General features: G+C 43.4%; 1 protein-coding gene across 2 annotated transcripts in view; it reads left to right on the top strand.

The window, feature by feature from the left end:
- The window catches only part of LOC126484251 (cytochrome P450 6k1-like), a 167,798-nt gene that overhangs the window by 37,254 nt on the left and 103,906 nt on the right, over positions 1 to 26,638 (top strand). For both annotated transcript variants that reach the window (XM_050107668.1, XM_050107669.1), the window contains exon 2: positions 20,869 to 21,095. In XM_050107668.1, the coding sequence (XP_049963625.1) occupies positions 20,876 to 21,095 (220 nt within the window). In that variant the 5' untranslated portion in view covers positions 20,869 to 20,875. The remainder of the gene's footprint in view (positions 1 to 20,868; positions 21,096 to 26,638) is intronic.

Raw genomic sequence — 26,638 nt, 5'->3', positions numbered from 1 at the left:
AATTGAGGTAATTAACTATAAAATTTGAGTTTTTTCTAAACATGAAGTTTATAATGTAACAGCTCTTTCATTTTTTTCATAAATTAAATAAATTCTAGAGTTTCATACAGCTGTAAGTATGGTTTGTATGCTGTGCAAAATTCATCGAAGAGTCTCTCTCACTTATCAAGAAAAGTGTACCTATAGCAACAAATGCAGCCAATAGTAAGTGAAAAATTATGAAATTTCACATGTAAAAAATTTTTATTTTGTTATGTTTTTGAGCTTCCACTGCTATGACTGTGAATCCTGAATCCTTCCTGGTCATGCTGACAAACTTTTATGTATTTATTTGTAGAAGTATAGACAGTGAAAATTAAAATGTCCTGAGGTGCCTCTCCTGCTCCCAAGTCGGCCGGTTTGACTTCCTTCACCCCTAAGCGCAATAAGGGGACCACACACTAACCACAGAAAACACCCCCATACCGCAACATCACCGCCTCCGTACTTCACTGTTGGCACTACACGTGATGGGAGGTAACTTTCTCCAGGCATTTGTCAGACCCACCCCTTCCATCGGATTGCCAGAGGGTTCATAACGAAGGTTCATAACGAAATACCGATTACATATACGAGCAGGAATAGGTTCTAGAACTCCTCTGAAAAGTGTTTATCTTCAGTACCAGAATGAACATCAAATTGTCAGGTTTTCTAAATAGAAAAGCACTTTGTTAGTAACAGACAACAATAATGAGACTTGCAGTTGGTGATTTCTACGTGGAAAAGAAAATAAGCTGTAGAGAGATTGAAAATGGTAAGTAAAGAGAGCCTCAGCCTTTTGCTCACATTCTTACATGTAATGCACTTGGTTTTTTTCATTTGCTTACCTTTCATAACATTTTTAATATCGTTTCAAGAAGTGTATCTTCAGTAGCAGAGTGAACTTCAAATTGTCAGGCTTTTCTTAAAGGAAAGAGCAGTCCCTTAGTATCACAGTGCAAGACAGAATCTTGTGTTCAGTGATGTCTATGTTAAAAGGAGAATATTTGATGTCTATCTTTTGTTTCCGTTCTTTATTACTGAGGATACACTTGTAAAAATTCTTGAAAAGAGCTGTCACCATGAACATATGAGTAAATTCACAATAGTCATGTGTTTTATGAGATAAAGCGAACTCTTGTTACCTTATTGTAAACGAAAGTTGTGAGGGTTTTGCTATGTATGACAGTGTTTAAGATAATTTACTTTCAGTGTAATAGCTTGAAAATGTTAAGTGCTGCTGTCAGTTGGCATTTATCACCACCTGTATGCGAGTTTTAAAGCTAAATAGTGTTCTGACAATTATAAAATAGTGGCAAAGTTCCTCAATCGATTAAACTTATTCCTGCCCGTATATGTAATCGGTATTTCGTTATGAACCTTTATGCTGTTTACAAGAATATATATAATTTGGTCTTTGGTTCGAATTATAGTTCGCTCCTTTCTGTATGACGGACAGAAGATCGTTAGCATCAGGCGCGTCTGTACGGAGGTGTCCGTGGACTGCTGCGTCGGCTATGGCACAGAGTAACATATCTTTGTCTGTGGCTATGGGCCGCTTAGTGTGGCGTCACTAACACTGCTGGACGGCCTTGTTATCCCGGGGGTGTCGGCCGAGCCCCACCCCACTACGCGCGACATATGGTCGCTTCGTCACCTAGCCAGCCAGCGTGGGAAATGCTCTCCGATTCATGGCCGGCTACGGACTACAGCACTTCCTAACTATCATGAATCCATCAATAAGAGGCTATAATTTATTAAAACTGGTAAAAATGTCTTCCTCACGTAAGAGGCATCTTACACGGCCCAACTGCCCAAAGCTACGCCCTGTTCACATCCAACTGCCCAACTCTACACTAGCGAATATTCCAACAATGAGTCCAACCAGCCACAGACTGCACACAGCACAGCCAGTGATTTTCATACAGAGCGCTACGTGGCGTTACCAACATACAAACCTAAACAGCCTACTTACAATTGAAACACCTGCAGCATTGCTCAGCGTAGAATGCACAAATGTGTGTCTTACGAGGAGCCGCTCCACCGTTGTACCACATTGTTTTTAACTCCCTACGCACAGTCACTGTTCTAGCTGGACTGCTGGCAGCACTTTCGAACTCACGAGTGCTTCCTTCCGCTGATTTCATGCGGTTGTCAGCACACGAGATCCGCCTGGTCTTACATTAGCTGTGGTTCTTCCTTCACGTTTACTCTTCACCGTCACATCACCAGCAATCGATTTTTCAAAATTTAGAAGGTCTGAACTGTTCTTGATGTATCTGTTACTCAGGTGAGGTGCAATAACTAGTCCGCCTCCGAAGTCACCGAGCTCTTCTGTCACATCCATTTTACTGTCTCTTCTTCTGTGCTGTCAACACAACTTTAAGGATGGGGCCCCTCCACGCCCACACCAACGTGGTGGTCAAACCAAAAGTTCTACTGTCACCTCCGTATAACATGTTAGTTTTTGAATCAGGAGTCACAGGATGCGGGCTGTGAGTTATCCATGCGCCTGGGGAAGATTACTCGTTAACATGGTCCATTAGGAGATAGAAAGTGGACGAAAGCGATCGAAGGGCAGCGGTTGTAAGGGCAGAGGAAAAAAAAGTGCCAAGGCCAGCGCCAAGGGAAAAAAAACTCTGCGAGTAGGACGGGTAGTAAGGGCAGTAGTGGCTTGCTATCTGCGACTGTGCATGCAAGGTGTGGTTATGTTAGTGCGAGGTATCGTGCATCGTTACCTTTGTCGTGGCGGAGGCTCGTTGCGGGGCCTGCTGCAGGTGCTGCGTCCCTGCAACAGTTCAAGGTCGTTATACATTAGTGGGCGATCGGTCAAAGTTCGGCTCACAGACAGTGTAGGGTGTGTGTGTGGCAGGTTTGCGTGCTGTGCACAATACGGTTTCCCTACGGTTGCCTGTTTTTCGGCGGGTCGAGCATCTGGGGTTGCCAGTAGTAGCTGTGTTGCAGGGGCTCGCCAGTACTGTCGTGTTAGCGTGTTATGGACCATAGATGTTTAGTTCCTTGCCAATAGTGTCTTTGGTCTGTTATGCTTGCATCTATGGTTGTGGTTCGCAGTTACCCAGAGAAAGGGTAAACGGGTTGCGCGAGTGTCTCGTGTTATTGTACAGTCGTGTGGAGAGTTTTTGGAATACCTGCAAGATAGTATCTAGCCGATATTCCCGGTGAACGTCCGCGATGCGTGTGTAACGCGGATCGCTGCATATGATTTTGAGTACTTTGTTCTGTATGAGCTGCAGACGGTGCAGGCGTGTGGGCGCAGCGTATCCCCAGACAGGGGCTGAGTACGTCATCAGGGGTCGAATAAGTGTCATGTACATGGACCTAGACACCCTCCTATTCAGTGTACTGTGCCTGTTAAGCATAGGGTAGAGTTGGTTGAGCCTCGCGTTTGCTTTGTTGGTCACGTGTTGAATGTGGTCCCTCCCCCCAGAGTAGTTTCCGGTCCAGTCAGACACCGAGGTATTTGACCTTCTCGCGGAAACGCATTGGGCGTGCGTGTAGTGTTATTGGGTTGCAGTGCTGATGTTTGCGCAGTAGTTTCGGTCTTCTAGTGAACAAACGGCTTCGCACTTGTCGACGTTTACTCTAACACGCCATTTCACCAGCCAAGGCTCTGCAGCTCTGAGTGCAGTCTGTAGTCGTGAGTTAATGTTAGACGGCTTCCAATCTTGCGCAAGGATGGCAGTGTCATCCGTGTAGATGGCCACCGTCGTCTTGTGTGTAGCTAGGAGGTCGTTAATGTAGAGGTTAAACAGTAAGGGCCCTAGGATGCTTCAACACAAGGCTCCTCGCCTCCTTTTACGCTGGCAGGTCCGCTTCTCGTGACATCGAGTGGTCAGTTCCGCATTAGAAACGGGTGTCCGGATACTGTTGATCTGACAGTGTATGCAGCTTGCGAGTAGTGATTCTTAGGCACAGACGGCTAAAAATTTGATCATCCGTGTATTGGAGCAAACACGCCATTTTCATGGCACGAACTTCCACATGCGACTACAATAACGCTACCAAAGCTGGTGGCAGTATATAACAAGCGACATGATAAACTGGCTATTTTCCATGGCAGTCTGCAGTTGGTATGCTTCAGTGGCGACATCCATACTAGCAGCGTCTTGAAGGGCCTCAAGTGTTGCGCGTACTACAGGAAGCATTTCTGCAAATCTCTCAACAGGCACATGCTTTTCGGTCCACCGCGTCTCACAAAGGGAGATCAGCGTTGAATGAGATGAGTCAGTTTGATCTGAAATTATCTTCAAAAGGTTGTCCCGAAGTAAAGATTGTCGAAAAACGTTTACTATACTTTTTATTGTTCCAATACAGTTCCGTATCATAGGTATTTCACACGAATGCGCAAGAACTAAATTAAGAACATGTGCCACACAGTATACAAATTGCGCTCTCGGATATTGTTCTGCAATTATTGTTCTCACGCCTCGTAACCGGCCGCTCATTACTGCAGCGCCATCAAAGCCTTGCCCTATCAATTTGTCCACATCCAAGTTATAAGATAAGAGATGTGTTATGATCGTGTTTGCCAATGCTTGCGCTGAAACATCTTCCACGTAGATAAAGTCAAGAAAATCCTCCCTGATAATCGATTTTCTAGTCTACGTATCGTAAACATAACGCTAGTTGTGAAACTTCCTGGCAGATTAAAACTGTGTGCCCGACTGAGACTCGAACTCGGGACCTTTGCCTTTCGCGGGCAAGTGCTCTACCATCAGCACGACTCACGGCCGGTACTCACAGCTTTGCTTCTGCCAGTATCTCGTCTCCTACCTTCCAAACTTTACAGAAGCTCTCGCATACCCTTCATGACTGTTCGTCACATAGTTTTACGCCTCGCCTAGGCCCGTCAACATCGACATTGAACTGTTGATGACTGGAAACATGCTGCCTGGTTGGACGACTCTCGTTTCAAATTGTATCGAGCGGATGGATGTGTACGTGTATGGAGACAATTTCATGAATCCATGGACCTTGCATTACAGCAGGGGACTGTTCAAGCTGGTGGAGACTCTGTAATGGTGAGGGGCGTGTGCAGTTGGAGTGATGTGGGACCCGTGATACGTGTAGTCATATCTGGGATGCCTTGCAATGTGCTGTTCAGAAGAGATCCCTACTTCCTCGTACTCCTATGGATTTATGGACAGCCCTACAGGATTCATGTTGTCAATTCCCTCCAGCACTACTTCAGACCTTAGTCGCCTCCATGCCACGTCATGTTGCGACACTTCTGCGTGCTCACTGGGGCCCTACACAATATAAGGCAGGTGTACCAGTTTCTTTGGCTCTTCAGTGTGTCAATATATATTCGGTATTAAAAATTTTTTCTTTTTCAAAAATTTTTTTTGTTATTACCAGTCTGCATATTATATTCTATCAGTTTCCGCCGTCACCACTTATTTTGCTGCCCATGGGACAAAACTAGTCGACTACTTTTAGTGTCTTATTTCCTGATACTCTCAGTATCGCCTGATTTAATTCGAGTGGAGTCCATTACTCCTGTTTTCCTGTCTTCATCATCATTTCACCCCCACCCCCCTCCCATCCATCCGGCGCGCAGGTCGGCCAATGTGGCGGACCTGCACCGCAAGGGGCCTCCCGGCCAATGACGCCAAACGCTCATTTCTATTTTTTTGTTGTTGATATTTTTCTTCAAGACAATAACCATTCCATTTACCGTACATATGGAATAATGTTCTGGGGTAACTCATTTTTAAGAAAGAAGTGTTCGTTGCTCGAAAACATGCTAAGAATAATACGAGGTGCGTGAGAACAGTAATGAGACTGATTTTTTATCTACCAAATTTTTTATTTTTTTACAAACAACAATATTTTCGCATTCAATTTTGTTCCCCTCGGCAGCTATCTACCAACGGACTCGTCGTTCCCGATCTTGGTAGTACCAAGCTTCAACTGGTAGGGCGTTTAACATCTCGGTCACATTCATCTACAGAGGGTACTTTCGGCACATTCTTTTGAATATTCTCCAGAGTGTCAAAATGAAGTCCTTTTAAGACATTTTTTTTTAAATTTGGAAAAAGGAAAAAGTCACACGGTCTCAGTTCAGGTGAATAGGGGAGCTCTGGAACAACAGGAATGCCTTTTGAGGTCAGAAATTCCGTGACGGAAGTGGCCATGTGACGTGGAACGTTGTAATGACGTAGTATCCACTTGTCTGCAATGTCTAGTCTCACTCGAATCACTCTTTTCCTGAGCCTTTAAACAACAACTTCGTAAAACACTTTGTTGACAACTTTGTCCTGTTGGTTAAACGTTACTCTGATCTGAGAAGAGCACGCACACGTTCGACATTTTCGTTGGTTTCTGAAGTTGAAGGTCTTCCTGAGCCTGGTTCACCTTCCAAAAATTTTGTGCCAACGAAAAACGTGTACTCTTGATAAAGAATGTTGCCCATAGCCATGTTTCAACTTTTCAAAGGGCACACTCGCCGATTTACCACACTTAATGCAAATCGTCGTGGCATAACATTGCTCTAAATTCCGCTGTTCCATTTTCCACACAACAAAAACACAACTTTACTGATGGTGCTCTCAAAAATGACATGATGACTGAAAGGAGCAGGAACTCGCACCGAGTATCTGGAAGGATAGCCCGCCCGGTTAGCCGAGCGATCCAACACACGGCTTTCCAGAGTGGGAAGGAGCGCCTGGTCCCCTGCACGAATCCGCCCGGCGAACTTGTGTCGAGGTCCGGTGAGCTGGCCAGTCTGTGGATGGTTTTTAGGCGGTTTTCCATCTGCCTCGGCGAATGCGGGCTGGTTCCCCTTATACCGCCTTAGCTACACTATGTCGGCTATTGCTGCACGAATAAGTTCTCCACGTACGCGTACACCACCATTACTCTAACACGCAAACTTTAGGGTTACACTCGTCTGGTGTGAGACCTTCCCAGAGGGGGAGGGGGAGGGAGGGGGGGGGCGTCCACCGGGGGCCGAACCCAACAATAACCCTGAAAGAGCGGTTCGGTGTGAGGGCGGCGGAGGGGTGAAGTTGGCTGCGTTAGTCGTCGTCGGATTGTGGACCACTGCGGCTGCAGCGGGGACAGAGCCTCCCCGTCGTTTCTAAGTCCCCGGTTAACATACAATACAATACAATCTGGAAGGAATGAACACACTTTTTGTACACAAGTAGAACAACACAGCGTTGCCAGATCGGTCACAGTGTTGCCAGTCTCATTGCTTTTCTCGTGCACCTCGTGTGTGATGCTCATCCAGTTTTCATATTGTCGACATCTGTTTAAGACGTCGGGCATTTTGACTACTGTCTCACATTATACACTCCTGGAAATGGAGAAAAGAACACATTGACACCGGTGTGTCAGACCCACCATACTTGCTCCGGACACTGCGAGAGGGCTGTACAAGCAATGATCACACGCACGGCACAGCGGACACACCAGGAACCGCGGTGTTGGCCGTCGAGTGGCGCTAGCTGCGCAGCATTTGTGCACCGCCGCCGTCAGTGTCAGCCAGTTTGCCGTGGCATACGGAGCTCCATCGCAGTCTTTAACACTGGTAGCATGCCGCGACAGCGTGGACGTGAACCGTATGTGCAGTTGACGGACTTTGAGCGAGGGCGTATAGTGGGCATGCGGGAGGCCGGGTGGACGTACCGCCGAATTGCTCAACACGTGGGGCGTGAGGTCTCCACAGTACATCGATGTTGTCGCCAGTGGTCGGCGGAAGGTGCACGTGCCCGTCGACCTGGGACCGGACCGCAGCGACGCACGGATGCACGCCAATACCGTAGGATCCTACGCAGTGCCGTAGGGGACCGCACCGCCACTTCCCAGCAAATTAGGGACACTGTTGCTCCTGGGGTATCTTCGAGGACCATTCGCAACCGTCTCCATGAAGCTGGGCTACGGTCCCGCACACCGTTAGGCCGTCTTCAGCTCACGCCCCAACATCGTGCAGCCCGCCTCCAGTGGTGTCGCGACAGGCGTGAATGGAGGGACGAATGGAGACGTGTCGTCTTCAGCGATGAGAGTCGCTTCTGCCTTGGTGCCAATGATGGTCGTATGCGTGTTTGGCGCCGTGCAGGTGAGCGCCACAATCAGGACTGCATACGACCGAGGCACACAGGGCCAACACCCGGCATCATGGTGTTTGGAGCGATCTCCTACACTGGCCATACACCACTGGTGATCGTCGAGGGGACACTGAATAGTGCACGGTACATCCAAACCGTCATCGAACCCATCGTTCTACCATTCCTAGACTGGCAAGGGAACTTGCTGTTCCAACAGGACAATGCACGTCCGCATGTATCCCGTGCCACCCAACGTGCTCTAGAAGGTGTAAGTCAACTACCCTGGCCAGCAAGATCTCCGGATCTGTCCCCCATTGAGCATGTTTGGGACTGGATGAAGCGTCGTCTCACGCGGTCTGCACGTCCAGCACGAACGCTGGTCCAACTGAGGCGCCAGGTGGAAATGGCATGGCAAGCCGTTCCACAGGACTACATCCAGCATCTCTACGATCGTCTCCATGGGAGAATAGCAGCCTGCATTGCTGCGAAAGGTGGATATACACTGTACTAGTGCCGACATTGTGCATGCTCTGTTGCCTGTGTCTATGTGCCTGTGGTTCTGTCAGTGTGATCATGTGATGTATCTGACCCCAGGAATGTGGCAATAAAGTTTCCCCTTCCTGGGCCAATGAATTCACGGTGTTCTTATTTCAATTTCCAGGAGTGTATTTATTCCCTCATGCGGATTGTTTTAAATAATCCTCTCCAATTCAAAAGAAACAATGATGTACACAGGTACAATACCACAATAAAATGCCATTCATTACTCCACACTGAGGTTGTCTTCAGCACGAAAAAGGGTGCACAATGCTGCCACCAAAATTTTTGATGTTGTACCCAGTGACATGAAATGTCTGACAGACAGCAAAGTTAAATTTAAGAACAAACTCAAAAAGTTTGTATTTAACAACTCCTATTCCGTAGAAGAATTTATATTTTTCTAACGTGTAATAGGTGCTGGGTAGGAATTACTAACTCACAATCGTACCAAAAATTTTGTAGTAATAATGTAGCCATATTTACATATGTACATGTAATGTAAGTGTAAAATGACTCGTTCCATGTCATTACGATCAAGCATCCATGGAACACGAAACTAACTAATTAACTAACTAACTGCTCTTTCAAGTCCTTTACCGTTTATGAAAGTATTGCAATGTTATTCGCAAACCTAAAAGTTTTTATTTCTTTTTTTTTTTTATTTCTGAACTACCTTCTCAACCACTCCTTTCCGTACATGCCCTTCAGCTTTGGTCTGGTTCCTATACAAGTTGTAGATAACAATTCACTCCCTGTATTTTATTCCTGCTACCTTCAGAATTTCGAGGAATGTAGTCCAGTCAACATTGTTAAAAGATTCCTCTAAATCGAAAAATTCTCTAAACGTGTGTTTGCTTTTCTTTAAACGATCTTTTAAGATGAGCTGAAGGTTCAATACTGCCTCACGTACTCCTTCGTTTCCCGAGAACCCAAACAGATTCTCCCGGTCAGTGTCTATCAGTTTTCCCACTCATCTGCAAATAATTCGTGTCAGTATTTTGCAGCCGTGGCTTGTTACACTGATGATTCGGTAGTATTCACTCCCGTCAGCACCTGCCTTCTTTGAAATTTGAATTATTACATCCTCGTTAAAGACTGACCGTATTTTGCCTGTCTCATATATCATGCACACCAGGTGGAACAGTTTTGTCATGGCAGGCTCTCCCGAGCATCTAAATAGTTCTGAGGGAATGTCGGTTGCTCCGGGGCCTTGTTTCGACTTGGGTATTTCAGTGTTTTGCCGAATTCTCGCAACGGCGTATCTTCCACCTCATCTTCTTTTACTTATTTTTTCCTTTGTACAGGGTGAACACTAGTAAAACCGATAAACTGCAGGGACAGTTTTCTGGCTGTAAATGGAGGAAAAAAGGTCCTATGGACCTGTGTCCAGAAATGCATCGTTGGCACGGTAGATAGCGCCGATGAATGAAAGTTCCTCTGACCACGCGCAGTGTGTTCCTTGGGTGGTGTGTGTGTACGGCCAACCAGATGGAAATGATCGAGAAGTCGCATGTCCTGTAGAACCTGGTCCTCCACATCTGGTGTACGCTCAGTCCGCCGCCTCCTTGCACGTTCGTCTGTCTGAAAGGACCCATGATCACGCAGACGCCCAAAAATGGCTTGTCGTGTGATGGCCGGCCGGGCTGGCCGAGCGGTTCTAGGCGCTACAGTCTGGAACCGCGTGACCGCTACGGTCGCAGCTTCGAATCCTGCCTCGGGCAGGTTTGAGTAGTTCTAAGTTCTAGGAGACTGATGACCTCAGATGTTGAGTCCCATAGTGCTCAGAGCCATTTGTACCTTTTTTTTGTCGTGTGATGTGTTTGGTATTTGTGGGGACACTTGTTTTAGTACAGTCGTGCTGCCTCTCGACCGTTTCCATCCGCTTGGCCGTACACACACACATCTCGGATTGTTTCCCATACGAATACCGGACCATTCTGCTGCTTGCAGTACGCTGCGTCAATCTCACATCCTGCAACACCCAAGGAACACACAGCACGCGATCAGAGGAACTTTCATTCGCCAGCGCCATCTACCGTGGCAACGATGCGTTTCTGGACACATGCCCATGGGACTTTTTTCCCTCCAGTTTCAGTCAGGAAACCGTCAATGCAGTTTGTCCGTTTTATTAATTTTCACGCTCTGTAATTCTGTCTTGAAGTTCACTTCCTTCCTATAGCCGTTCGTCTGTACCATGTTTATGACTGATGGGGTAGTCAGTTCTCTTGTCCTTGTTAAAAAAATACTTTCACCATGATCGCATTAACATTTACGTATGGAGTATTTTCAAACTGGAAGTTACAGGAAAAAAGATGTTACTCAAGACGTAATGCTAATGGACAACATCAAAGCCAAAGAGACGGCAGAGCAAGTTACAAAGCATGTGGCAAATAGGTGTCCAGAGTATGATAATGAAATCTGAATATTCTATTTCGTATCACAAAATGAAAACTTAAAGAAAAATGGCCAGGCGAATGGAAAACGTAATGCAGATGAAGTCATGTCAGACTCCAGATACGGCGACAGAAGTGGTAAATGGCGACCGTATATTATATAAGTATTATTACAGCTATTTCAATAGCGACATTTAATAACTGAGGCTATAAGAAAGATTGTTCCAAATAGGTGTGAATAAGCTTTTGAAGTTAAAAGAATATATAAAACACGAGTTACTTAGGTGCCAAAATTGTCAACGGAAATCAACAAAGTGAGCTAAATTTGTAAACTACCATGTTATACCTGATGAGACGTTTGATTTCCAAAGACTTAGAAAAATTTACAGAATAGCGTATAATAATTTAAGAATATTGGAAGCAACGTATAATGGAGAACACTGAGTGTTGTATGTATACAAGATAAAACAACCACGTGATGTAATTGAAATTGAAATCAAAATGAAATGCGATGTTATTTATTGTAATTCTAGGCGTTACTATCTAAGTGTGTGTGTGTGTGTGTGTGTGTGTGTGTGTGTGTGTGGAGGTTTAAGAAACTATAAAATATCTCAGTGCCACCCTAAACCAGATGCAGTGGTGGAATGGTAACTCCTAAACATTTTAGTCTGCAACGACGTAACAGAAGCTTTGTGTCGATATCAAGAGTTTTGGCGCTCGTGTTCATAACGCTGCTAGACACGATGGTAATCATATCGAACATGCCGTATGTTGTGAACCAAACAAATGACACTGAACATACCAAACGTAGGACCATTTCATGAACCACAATGTACTACGGTGTCTCATTTCTGAGGAAAGAATCTCCCTCTTGAATGCAGTGAATTGTCCACAATGTAACGTGAACCAACATTAGCGAATAAGAACAAACAAAATAAATAACCTTCCGAACATCAGTTCAACTAACAACAAATAAAATTCCAATCGCGAAGGGAAGAGCCTAAATTTGTCCTCACATACACTACTGGCCATTAAAATTGCTACACCAAGAAGGAATGCAGATGATAAACGGGTATTCATTGGACAAATATATTATACTAGAACTGACATGTGATTACATTTTCACGCAATTTGGGTGCATAGATCCTGAGAAATCAGTACCCAGAACAACCACCTATGGCCGTAATAACGGCCTTGATACGCATGGGCATTGAGTCAGACAGAGCTTGGATGACATGTACAGGTAGAGCTGCCCATGCAGCTTCGACACGATACCACAGTTCATCAAGAGTAGTGACTGGCGTATCGTGACGAGCCAGTTGCTCTCGACCACCATTGACCAGACATTTTCAATTGGCGAGAGATCTGGAGAATATGCTGGCCAGGGCAGCAGTCGAACATTTTCTGTATCCAGAAAGGACCGTACAGGACCTGCAACATGCGGTCGTGCATTATCCTGCTGAAATGTAGGGTTTCTGAGGGATCGAATGAAGGGTAGAGCCACGGGTCGTAACACATCTGAAATGTAACGTCCACTGTTCAAAGTGCCGTCAATGCGAACAAGAGGTGACAGAGACGTGTAACCAATGGCACTACATACCATCACGCCGGGTGATACGCCAGTATGGCGATGACGAATGTGCGTTCACCGCGATATCGCCAAACACGGATGCGACCATCATGTTGCTGTAAATAGAACCTGGATTTGTGGTGTGCGTACTGTAAGACCTTCGGTACACACACCATCAGGTTATTTGACTTGTCGCTCTAACGAAGTAGGCGAGTGTCAGCAATATGTCTCGTGGTCTTATCGTGGCGTGTTTATCTTCTGCCGTTAGGTCAGACGATAGAAATGCCACTTGCACGCTTAGAGTAGCAGATTGACCTTGACCAACTTTAAACAGAACTTGATTAATTTTCACACACATTTATTAAAATAATAAAAATCATAGATATTACGTAACTGATTTCTGGATGCTGTTTACAATTGACAATCTGAAGTTCCTTTGTTCTTGGTACGTTAATCTTATTCTCACATATCTCTGATACTTGAGAAAGTGTCTATACATTTATCTTCATGGCTATGTACAGGAATATGATAATCTTATTAGGCGCAGACTGAAACTTGAGTATGATGCAGACTAATGCAGACTAAGGCAGACTGGTATGGACTGGTGCAGACAAATGCAGATTGGTGCAGACTAATGCAGACTGACTAATCGGAGGTCTGTACACTCGTTATAGTACCTCGAGCGTTCAGGTATCACTGCGCGAGTGTGATCCGCGAGGAGAAGGTTCTACGTTAGCAGCAGTCTCATTGGCTGCGTTACATATTAATACGCGGATCGGCGGAAGCAGAATTTGGTCCGTCTCGAAGACAGCGCCATCTCATAGTACGGAGACAGACGAGCGCTGCGCCTGCGCTGTTGTGCTTAGCGGGGCGCGCTCTATTGGGAAAGCTGTGTACGCGCTGACTACGCGGAGCTATGTACACAACAGGATTCATCCGAAAAAATGACGTTTTGCCATTCGTACACCCAGGTTCGTCGTTGAGTACACCATCGCAGGCGCTCCTGTCTGTGATGCAGCGTCAAGGGGAAGCGCAGCCATGGTCTCGGAGCTGGTAGTCCATGCTGCTGCAAACGCCGTCGAACTGTTCGTGCAGATGGTTGTTGTCTTGCAAACGTCCCCATCTGTTGACTCAGGGATCGAGACGTGGCTGCACGATCCGCTACAGCCATGCGGATAAGATGCCTGTCATCTCGACTGCTTGTGATACGAGGCCGTTGAGATCCAGCACGGGCGTTCCGTATTACCCTCCTGAACCCACCGATTACTTATTCTGCTAACAGTCATTGGATCTCGACCAACGCGAGCAGCAATGTCGCGATACGATAAACCGCAATCGCGATAGGCTACAATCCGACCTGTATCAAAGTCGGAAACGTGATGGTTCGCACTTTTCCTCCTTACACGAGGCATCACAACGACGTTTCACCAGGCAACGCCGGTCAACTGCTGTTTGTATATGAGAAATCGGTTGGAAACTTTCCTCATATCAGCACGTTGTAGGTGTCGCCACTGGCGCCAACCTTGTGTGAATGCTCTGAAAAGTTAATCATTTGCGTATCGCAGCATCTTCTTCCTGTCGGTTATTCGCGTCTGTAGCACATGATCTTCGTGGTGTAACAATTTTAATGGCTAGTAGTGTAAGACTACACTGGCAACGGACATGCCACAGTGGTAGCACCGGTTCCCGCCGGATCACCGAAGTTCAACGCCACCTGGCTTGGCTAGCATTTGTATGGGTGGCCGTCTCCTTGTGAGGCCAATTGAAGAGCTGATTGACAGAAAACGTGGAAGAGCTGTGTGCTGACCTATGCCCCTCCGTATCCTGAGACGACACGGCTGTCGGTCGGACGGACGGAGTTTCGTTTACTTTAGTTTCATAAGACTACATCACTATTTTCTTCCCTTCCTTTAGAGGAGAAGTGTGACACGGCTCAAAAGTAGGAGGAACAGCCGAGTTGAATGATAAAGACTGTTGTTTTCGTCATCGGCCCTAGAAGCAGTTTGCTACAGCTTTGTACTCCTGTTGCTAGTGAGCTGCCCTCTTTTTTTCAGTACATCGCACAACAACACCGATCTGCCTTATACACTGCCTGACAAGAGTAATGAAGCACCAAAGAGAGGAGCAGAAACTTCACAGGTTGAGAGGATATGTGGCGTTAGTTCTGTGATTACAAAACTGAGTCAAATTTACGAAGAACTTGGCAGTATGAGCCCACAAATCGATACGGCATTGCACCATCTCTGTCCTGGATACGTCAACTGGTTCGCTTGGGAAGACTGTAATAAAGCCGGCGTACCCTCTCCAGAGAGAATTAGTCCCACAGCTGTTGTAACTGGTCCTATGTGTTCTGGGTACTAGAACTGCGACTGAACTGATTCTACACGTGTTCCATCAGTGACTGTTCTGGGGATCTTGCTGACCGCGAGGGAACCTCAACATCATGCAGACAGTTCGTAGAGGCATGTACCGTATGTGGGCGAACGTTGTCCTGATGAAAAACGACGCCGCGGTACTGTCACGTGAGAGGTAACATGCGAGGAGGCAAGATACCGGAGATATACTATTGTGTTCCCTCAATCACTTGCAGCCGGGATCTGAAGTCACACATGGGATTCCCCACACAAGGACTTCAGGAGTAAAACTGCTGTGCCTCTTCAAAGCAATGGAAGAACGGGACCTCTGCTAGGGCAGCAGCGGTTCTTCGCTGAACACAGTGCGGCGCCATTCAACGGCAGTCCACGCTTCCTGCTGATGACATCACTCCAAATATACTCCAAAAATGAACGAAAAATACACCTACTCACAAAAGCAGATAAAAATTGACTTGGCGCCTTCCTGAGAGACAATCGCCACTCCTTCCAAATTAACAATATAAATGTAGATCAGATGTGGCTTGGATTCAAAGAAATAGTATCGGCAGCAATCGAGAGATTTATACCAAATAAATTAACAAACGACGGAGCTGATACTGCTTGGTACACAAAACAGGTCAGAACACTGTTACAGAAACAACGAAACAAACATGCCAAATTTAAACAGACGCAAAACCCCAAGATTGGCCATCTATTACAGAAGCTCGAAATTTAGCGCTGACTTCAATGCGAGATGGTTATGAAACTTTGTCTCGAAACCTGGCAGAAAATCCAGAGAAATTCTGATCGTATGTGAAGTATGCTAGCGACAAGACACAATTAATGCCATCTTTGCGCGATATTAATGGAAATACTAGCGAAAAAAGTGCTGCCAAAGCACAGTTATTAATCACAGCCTTCCGAAATACCTTCACAAAATAAAACGAAGTAAATATTCCAGAATTCGAATCAAGAACATCTGCAACATGGGTAACGTGGTAGTAGATATCCTGTGAGTATTGAAGCAACTTAAGTCAATTAATAAAAGCAAGTCTTCTGGTCCAGAGTGTTTACCAATTAGGTTCCTTTCGGAGTATGTAGACGCAATAGCTGCATACTTAACAATCAGATACAATCGCTCGACGAAAGATCCGTATCCAAAGACTGGAAAGCTGCACAGGTTACACCAATATTCAAGAAAGGCATTAGGAGTAATCCACTAAATTACAGGCCCATATCAGTAACGTCGATATGCAGCAAGATTTTGGAGCATATATGGTGTTCGAACATTATGAATTACCTCGAAGAGAACAGTCTATTGACACTCAATCAACACGGATTTAGAAAACATCGTTCTTGTGGAACGCAACTAGCTTTTTACTCACACGAAGAGTGAGTGCTATTGACAAGGGATCTCAAATTGATTCCGTGTTTCTTGATTTTCAGAAGGCTTTTGACACTGTACCACACAAGCGGCTTGTAGTGAAACTGTCTGCTTATGGAATATCGTCTCACTTATGTGATCTGGCGTTCCCCAAGGTAGTGTTAGAGGCCTTTTGCTGTTCTTTATCTACATAAACGATTTGGGAGACACTCTGAACAGCCGTCTTAGGTTGTTTGCAGACGACGCTGTAGTTTATCGACTAGTAAAGTCATCAGAAGATGAAAACAAATTGAAAAACGATTTAGAAAAGATATCTAAATGGTGCGAAAAGTGGCAATTGGCCCAAAATAACGAAAAGTGTGAGGTCATCCACGTGAGTGCTAAAAGGAATCCACTAAACTTCGGTTACACGATAAATCAGTCAAATCTAAAGGCCATAAATTCAACCAAATACCTAGGAATAACGATTACGAACAACTTAAATTTGATGGAACACGTAGAATATGTTGTGGGGAAGGCTAACCAAAGACTGTGTTTTATTGGCAGGATACTTAGGAAATGTAACAGATCTACTAAGGAGACTGCCTGTACTACGCTTGTCCGTCCTGTTTTAGAATACTGCTGCGCGGTGTGGGATCCTTACCAGATAAGAGTAGATCGAAAAAGTTCAAAGAAGGGCAGAACGTTTTGTATTATCGGGAGAGAGTGTCACTGAAATGATACAGGATTTGGGATGGACATCATTAAAACAAAGGCGTTTTTCGTTGCGGAGGAAACTTCTCACGATACTTCAAACACCAACTTTCTCTTCTGAATGCAAAAACATTTTGTTGACACCGACCTATATAGGGAGAAACGACCACCATGATAAAATAAGGAAAATCGGAGCTCAAAGAGAAAGATATAGGTATTCGCTTTTTCTGCACGCTATACGAGATTGAAATAATAGAGAATTGTGAAGGTGGTTCATGAACCCTCTGCCAGGCACTTAAATGTGATTTGCAGAGTACCCATATAGATGTAGATGTTTGTGCTGTGGTGTTGCATCAGCCTTGCACGGGATAGTAATTCGCCAGTCTGGCTACTGCTAGGCTCCTACCTATGGTGTGGGATGACACAGAATTTTGCAAGAGATCCAGTACTTGTTTTCGGATGGCAGGCGAAAATGTGAAGACGTTATCGTGTGCTTAGTGGACAATACAGCGGTTATCCCTTGCGATGCTCGATAGTGGTCGACCGAAATCTTGAAGGTGTGTATGTCTGCCCCTGCCTTTCCATGCACTCCAACATCGGGCCACTGTTACTCATGAAAGGCCCACCAATTTTTTGGATATTGCACGATTCAACTGTCCAGCCAAATGGAGACCCACAATCAGGCTCCATTCAAATTCTGTCAGGTGCTGATAACCCTGTCTCATATGAGTACGTGGCATATCTGTGTCCTTCACAGTGACTACTCAATATCTGACGCTTTTCACACTCCTTAATAACCCACCATGTCTTATGGGAGTTTTCCGTTTCCTGTGAAGCACTGTGTACTCATATCAGAGCCTATTCATTCCTTTCTTTTGCAGTCATATAGTATTTTTTTTAAATAACACACCGCCATTTGACTGTTTTAATGTTTATTTAAATACAACCCAGGTTTTGTCTTTTTATGCCATTTTCCGTATTTTCTAAACGCAAAAATTCCATTTAATAGCACCGTGTAAAATTTCGAAAGATGTAAAATGTCTTAAATAATGAATGTAAATTGGTTCATAATTACGATATATATACTTAACATTTTTATGTCTTTAACATATATTGCTGGACACTTAACATGTTGTCAAGCTCAAAGTTGGCCATAAATTAAGAAAAATATTGGCTCCCCAAAAATGCCAGATGTAAAATCATATTCTTTTAAAGATCAGTACATAATCATGGGAGAACGTCATAATTAGTAAAAACAGGCTTACGTTGGTAAATAAAAGATGAACACATGCCCTTAAAACGTAATGATGGTGAAATCAGAGAGTACGAGTAATAAAACAACTGAATACTAAAACGACAAAGTGTCATAGATATATTACTGTTAAATATCTTCAGAGTATATACAATTATCTTTGGCGTGGCGCTGTGCATCATCATCTTTCCACTAACCATGTATACGTCAGATCGTCAACAATTGAAAGTGAACCAACATTAAGTTGGATGAGGGACTAAAGTCTAAAAGGAACGAAACGAAATAAAATTCGAACACAGTGAATCACAAATGAGAATATAGTAGGTGCCACTGATAATACAAAACACGAAAATTAACAATAGGAGATAAAATCACAGAGATGGGAGAGAGAAGGGTAAATGGATGCTGGCTGAAGAGGGATGGGGGAGATACAGGAATATACATTGTTAAGCCAAGTCTTATAAAATCAAGAAAAGTAAGAAGGTAAACAGTGTAATTACGAGAGAGAGATGGGTTTCGAGTCAAATACAGGATGCAGTAGGAGGGGGGCAGCAGCGTCAAAGGACAATAGCAAGATGAAGAAGTGGGAAAAGGAGACTTACATATGGGTGTATCTAGGGGATAGAGAGAGGGGCTGAATAAAGGGACAGTAGGGATATGAATTCAAATTTGATTAAATACTGAAGCAGGAAGAATCAAAACAAGAGAATGAAGAGGTGAGAGAAAGTTGAGGTGATGGATGGGGGGAGGGGGATCTCATTTCGTTTTGTTCCTTTTAGACTTCAGTCCCTCATCCAACTTAATGTAGGTTCACTTACAGCTGTTGATGATCTGACGTATACATGTTTAGTGGAAAGATGATGATGCACAGTGCCACGCCAAAAATAATTTTATATAGTCTGAAGACATTCAACATTAATAGTCATATATCTATGACACTTTGTCGTTTTAGTGTTCAGTTGTTCTATTACTCATATTCTGATTTCACCATCAGTACGTTATTTACCAACGTAAGCCTGTTTTCATTAAATATGACGTACTCCCACGATTATTTACTGATCTGCTAAAAGATGGTGATTTTACATCTGACATTTGCCGGCCGGAGTGGCCGTGCCATTCTAGGCGCTACAGTCTGGAACCGCGTGACCGGTACGGTCGCAGGTTCGAATCCTGCCTCGGGAATGGATGTGTGTGATGTCCTTAGGTTAGTTAGGTTTAAGTAGTTCTAAGTTCTAGGGGACTGATGACCTCAGAAGTTAAGTCCCATAGCGCTCAGAACCATTTTTTTTTTAACATCTGACATTTCGTGGGGAGCCAATATTTTTCTTAATTTGTGGTCAACTTTGAGCTTGACAACATGCAAGTGTTCAGCAACATACGTTAAACACATAAAATGTAAGTACATATTTCGTAATTATGCACCATTTTACATTCATTGTTTAAGACATTTTACATCTTTCGAAATTTTACGTGGTCTTATTGTACGCAATTTTTGCTTTTAGCAAACACTTGAAAATAGCATAAAAGGCCGAAACTTGGGTTGTACTAAAATAAAAAATAAGACAGTCAAGCAGCGGTGTGTTCATTTTAAAACAATATTCATCTACGACTAATACCGTGATATAAGCGCAACAATTCTATCTATTTGATTCGTGGTGTTTTTTTGCGCACTTTACGCCTTTGAATCATCACAGGACGTCTTATTTCCTAAATTCATCTATCCTTGTCTTCAATAGCCTTCAGTTACATCACATTTGAAAGGCTTCTAACCGTTTCATCTGTGTCTTCCTCATTGTCCACGTTACAGACCAACACAGAGCTTTGCTCCAAAAATAGCCTTCCATTCGTCTTTTTCTTGTCTCAAGTTTTATAGTTTTTAATGTTAATTAGTGTTTCTTTTTACAGAAACTTTTTTCAAAATTCTCTGCCTTCATAAGTCTTCTGACTGATATTTGTGGCCTACTACAGTTTCTTCGGGGTGCACTCAGCCCTTGTGAGGCACACTGAGGAGCTACTTGATTGAGAAGTAGCGGCTCCGGTCTCGGAAACTGACATACGGCCGGGAGAGCGGTGCGCTGACCACATGCCCCTCCATACCCGCATCCAGTGATGATGCCTATGAGCTGCGGATGACACAGCGGCCAATCAGTACCCTTGACCCTTCATGGCCTGTTCAGGGTGGAGCTTAGTTTCTAGTTTTTCAGTACTACAGTTTAATTTTCTGTGTCAACCTGTTCATCTCAGACTGACATTAACAACGTATATTCTCAGTTATGTGTTGTACATATGGCTGCCTCTAGCTTCAAGTATCCTCCTGCATCAGCACACACAATGCCACGCTCCAGAAATAGTTTACATCCTCAGTATCGTTTTCCTAAAATCCTTTCTTTGATACCAGTAGACTTCGTTTTGATGATGAATGCTCTTTGCTTCTTCTTGTCTACCTCTCATGTCCTCCTTGCTTTCGTTGTTACGCACCTCATTTTCTCGTAAAAGACAAGTGATAGTAAAGAGGCCGTCATGTTACCTAGATTTAATGTATGACACTATGGTTCTCATTCTGTGGAAAAGTCACGGTGTTTCCGTTTGCAGCCTCACGATGGCCATTTTCCTCGACTCGTGGATCGCCGAGCTGGTGGTCGTCTTGTCAGCGGTGGTGCTGGCAGCCTACCTGTGGTTCCAGCGCAGCTATCGCTACTGGGAGACGAAGGGCGTACCCTACGTGGAACCGGCGTTCCCCTTTGGGAACTTTCGGCCCGTCGCCCTGGGGCAAAAGTCCATTGGGGAACTCTTGCACGACATGTACAGACAGTTACCAGGTAAGAATCTCTAAGCAGCAGCAAACGTCAGACACTAAAAGATTAAGTGCAACCTTAATTGCAATCGAAATTTAATTTTGTGTATAGCCCGTCTTTGAGACATCTGTAAATACACAGTTCTCATTTTGTAACCTCCCCACAAAATAAAATAAATAATATAAATAATATCCTCATTTAGTGTAACCTCAAAACAGAAAAACTCCTTAACTTCTAAACGGTAAAAATTATAATTATGTCGTTCACATACAATGTAACGTCCCAACAAAAAATAAATTCAGTAACCTGGTAATAATACAATGTAACTAACCTCTCAATTAAATTGTCGCTCACTTATAACTTTTTAATAATTGATCAATGAAGTCGCCGGATAACGCATATACAGGGTGTTACAAAAAGGTACGGCCAAACTTTCAGGAAAGATTCCTCAGACACAAATAAAGAAAAGATGTTATGTGGACATGTGTCCGGAAACGCTTAATTTCCATGTTAGAGCTCATTTTAGTTTCGTCAGTATGTACTGTACTTCCTCGATTCACCGCGATGATTTCAAACAGGATACTCTACCTGTGCTGCTAGAACATGGGCCTTTACAAGTACGACACAACATGTGGTTCATGCACGATGGAGCTCATGCACATTTCAATCGAAGTGTTCGTACGCTTCTCAACAACAGATTCGGTGACCGATGGATTGGTAGAGGCGGACCAATTCCATGGCCTCCACGCTCTCCTGACCTCAACCCTCTTGACTTTCAATTATGGGGGCATTTGAAAGTTCTTGTCTACGCAATGTAGGGACTCTTCGTGTTCGTATTGTGGACGGCTGTGATACAATACGCCATTCTCCTGGGCTGCATCAGCCCATCAGGGATTCCATGCGACGGAGGGCGGATGCATGTATCCTCGCTAACGGAGGACATTTTGAACATTTCCTGTAACAAAGTGTTTGAAGTCACGCTGGTACGTTCTGTTGCTGTGTGTTTCCATTCCATGATTAATGTGATTTGAAGAGAAGTAATAAAATGAGCTTTAACATGGAAAGTAAGCGTTTCCGGACCCATGTCCACACAACATATTTTCTTTCTTTGTGTGTGAGGAATGTTTCCTGAAAATTTGGCCGTACCTTTTTGTAACACCCTGTGTATCTGCTCTTACAATAATTTTTTTTGGCACAGCCCTGTGCAATGCTGGCCGATAGATTTGTCATTTATGAAAGGAAACAACTGATTTTTTTTTTTTTTTTTGCAATAATCGGGATGATCATGGATTGGAGAAATTAGTAAATTCTTTAAATTGAAATGAATGGTTGTTAAAAGTTATTTTTTATGAGAAAGATTATTATTAGGAGATTTTTAAAACATTTACATGGGACTTGAGATAACAATACTACATATGCGCGAGGCTGCTTTTTACCTTATACAATAATGCTCAGGCTCCGGCATCGCTGCACCACGACCGGCCCAGCCAACACGATACACCAGACTAGACTGCTCGCTAGCAACAACTTACTGCTACTGCTACACAGTTCCTACTGCAGTCAACACTGCTCTCCGGTCTGAGATTCTCTTATACCTTACATATCGCAGGCAGCGCGTGAGCAATACATCGAAATTACATCTGCTCGGACCTCTTACAATTTCGCTTTACTTATTTTAGAAGTAACCTCGGCGGCCTGTAATAGAAGGTGGGTGTTAATAGCTACTCGCTTATTCTACTATACGAGCACTCTAATCGACAGAAACTGAGTGCTGCTGATGGCTATTGACTCCTTTCAAGTCACTATTAAATATCGTGGGCAAATAACACTGACTTTAATGGGCCACTAAATAAGATTATTTCAAACTCGATTGAAATTTAATGTGTAACAGGGTTTTCAAAAGTCTTATTTAGTGAGATCGTATGATCTATAGAAGTAACGTAGTTATGGGGCCTCCACATCACTTAGCACTTAAATGACGAAAAGGGGCAATCCAGAGGACGTTAGGGGAAAATTTAAAACTACAAAATGGAGGTGCCAGGAAATTTAAAAATCCCAGTGGGCACTGGTGGGAAATTAAAAAAAAAGTATTTTAGCGTCCTTTAAAATTAAACAGTCAATCAAAGTGTAGTATTTTTATCAAACACTAGAATGAAACAAAAATGGCCCTGGTGGGAAATTTTTTAGCATTCATTAAAATGAAACAGCCAATCACAGTACAGTATTTTACTAGACATTGAAATTAAACGACCAGTCAGTATGTAACCTCAATATCCAGATGTAACCAATTATTTATCGTAATACTACGGTATTTCCATATCAAAAATTTTTGTAAGATTCACCTGAAATGCATAAATTGGCGCTATGTTTAAAAGTATTATATTATTTATAAAAACTTATATAAGGGCGCACACACACACACACACACACACACACACACACACACACACACACACACAAGTTTGTGTCAAATTCTGCAGCCTCATCAGTAAATTCAATTGTTTTATTATGTTATATGCTTATCTCTTTCAATAAAAACCACTAAGTGTGTGTAGTATCATTTTACACAGATTACCTCAAGACTATCAAAATGATTTTTCTGTTGACAATATAATTTGTCCGATTAACAATTACCCTTCTGTTAAAACGAACGAATTTCCAGATGAAATAAAATGCAATTGACGTGTCACTTGTTTTAATTTTCACACAATAAATCAGTGCAAACTGCATGTGATGTGTGATTCTTCAGCTTCGATCGTCAGCAGTTCCCTTACTCGAATTTCAGTAGATTCCTTAGTGACACAGTCTCAGAATTTGGACGCCTGTGCCAGAACCTTCGGGTGGTTACAGTCCATTCCATGTAATTGTGGCAGGTAATATTCTGCAACTGCCGACTTGTTAGACTGCTGCAATCTGGTATGGCGTTGGTGTTCTCAACAATGATCTTCGACAGTAGTAACTCTTACCACACTGATAGATGACAGATGTAGCCGCCCTCCTTCGATCTGCTGTCATCGACTTCTCTGGCGGAAGATATCGATGTTGTTATCTACTGCATATGCCCGACTGTTCGTTATATCTATACCTCAGATGCAGCAGCCACAAACATCTTCACTGTAAAGGCGACTAAATTTAGGTTTTTTTGTACTAATAATTAATGCTAACTTTTTGCTCAGTTGATGACTCTTCATTTGTTGCTGCGTTACCGAAGACAAGATAGTTAATTAAGTCTTTGCATGTTACTTATTATTTACTAATAAACACGCTATTGTTGAAATCACTTTAGTTTTTTATTAACAACATTTGATAATAATTAAATGTTCATGAATGATAGCGTTTTGTATATAGGGAAAATGAGGGTTGATCCTACAATTACTCTCAGCTATTACGGCAACTAAAACGTTCGTGATTTTTACAGTTCGTCATTCAAAGATATTATAGCAAGGACTATGGTCCATTACTATGCTTCGATACAGTCACTCAAACTTCGTACGCCTTTACTTCCACAAAGCTAAGTGTCCCGTTCCGTTGTTGTATTAAATTTAACGTCCCTTCGTATAGTCCACAGATCCTGCTGCCGTTTATTCGGCATGTAATAGAATTTACTACTGAACGCTACTTTTCCTCGCGCACACAATTCCTCATATATTCGTAGTCCGTGACCTTGTGGCAAAAGTCTGTCCCGTATAAATTAACTATAGTCAATTTTCTTGCAGTTTGGCAAAAGTGCCCTGATCCCTTCCGTAGCATATCACACGGAAATGCACGCTACATCGCACGCCGCTGATATATAGACTTCAGAGCGCAGAAAACAGGACGAAGGAGCTAACAATAGTCGCGCATGGTTTATATAGTAGAATTTAGAAACAAAAGTAGCCACGTTAAACCCTGCAATCCACCGTACGGCGCGTGGTGGTGGGTAGCCCTTATCAATACATTTCCCTTCCTGTTCCACGCGCAAACAGAGCGAGGGAAAAGCGACTGTCCACATGCCTCGTTATGAGCCACCGTTTCTCGTATCTCATCTTCGTGGTCCTTACGTGCACTGTATGTTGGTGGTAGTAGAACCGTTCTGCAGTCACCTTCGAACGCCGGTTCTATAAATTTTCTCAATAGTGTTCCTAGAAAAGACTGTCGCCTTCCCATTTGAGTTCCTGAAGCATGTCCACAACACTTGCGTTTTGTTAGAACCTACCAGTAACAAATCTAGCAGCCCGCCTCAGAATTGCTTCGATGTCGTCCTTTAATCCGACCTGGTACCGGTCCCAAGCACTCGAACAGTACTTTTTGTGTCGCACTAGCATCCTATATGCGATATCCTTTACAGATGAACCACACTTTCCTAGAATTTTCACAATAAACCGAAGTCGACATTCGCCTTCCTACCACAGTCCTCACGCGCTAAGACCTGAAACTATGGTAGAATCTTGTTCTCCTTATTTTCCCAGAACTTCTTCATGCATTGGCTGATGGCCTGCCTCTATTCATTTGACATTGCTCACCTCGGTTGTAATTTTATTGTTGCATGGGAAATTTCGTAATATTGATCAGTAGCCTACAATTATCCTTTTCCTGTATGATGTCTTCTCTGACGCTAAGTCTTCTCAAATCCCATCTTATCTCTTCCCCATGGAGTTTTTTATTCTCGAAATTGAGGTGAACATTTTCTTTGTTAGGCTATTTTAATTCATTCTGTGAATATAGGCGAAAAAATTCGATCTCCTCTGCGTTATTGTGTCTGTGATTGTTTCTGTGTTTCTGTATAAATCTTCATTTCTCCTCTTTGTCCAGTTCCTGTCTTGATTCTTCTGTAGTCCTAACAATTTTCTGAGTATATCCATGCCAATTCTATACAATAAGATTAAATTCACTGAATTGTTACAAAAATGCGCCTGCAAAAGAATTACCTGAGTTTCACATTCTTCACCCAGTATACAGAAGGGAACCATTTGTTTTCCAAAACTCTTGTACATCAGAGTTATTCTGGGAACTTTGTACAGTTTTCTAGCTCTTACTGTGGGAATCTCACGTTTTACAGCTTCCCAAGCTTAAAGCGTTTGATTTTCTTCGTACTGGAGAATCTTCTTTTCGTTTTCTTTTCCCACGTCGAGTTACAGTTGGAAAATTGACAGAAAATAATATGCTAAGCAGGCAAGAGAGAGGTTGTTGACAGTTCCAAACGAATATGCATCGAGACTTGAAACAATATGTTCCCAAATCTCAAAGTAGGTGTCAGCTACTGAATCTTAAATAGGATTCCAACACCAGAAGCTCACAGTGTGTATGTGCACTGGCTGTCAGCTACTGGATCTCGTGGCTATAAGATCACGTAAATTTATTACCAGATCAAGTGTATGTTATGTGATGAAGTTCTATCAGGCAAGATGGTGTGTTCGTTGTAAGCAATGTCCATGAATGAAGAAGAAACGAAATCATGTAGATGCAGCAAATTCCATTGCGACTGAGTACTGAGTAAACCTATCAGACGAGAGAGAATAGCGTACTGTGTGTACCACCAACATCAAACTAGCACTGTTATGTGACCTTTGTATAATGCTGTTAGTTTA

The sequence above is a fragment of the Schistocerca serialis genome, chromosome 6 (assembly GCF_023864345.2).
Source record: "Schistocerca serialis cubense isolate TAMUIC-IGC-003099 chromosome 6, iqSchSeri2.2, whole genome shotgun sequence".
Taxonomy (NCBI): Eukaryota; Metazoa; Arthropoda; class Insecta; order Orthoptera; family Acrididae; genus Schistocerca; species Schistocerca serialis.
The sequence above is the reverse complement of the archived record's forward strand: the minus strand, read 5'-3'. Positions and strand labels throughout refer to the sequence as shown.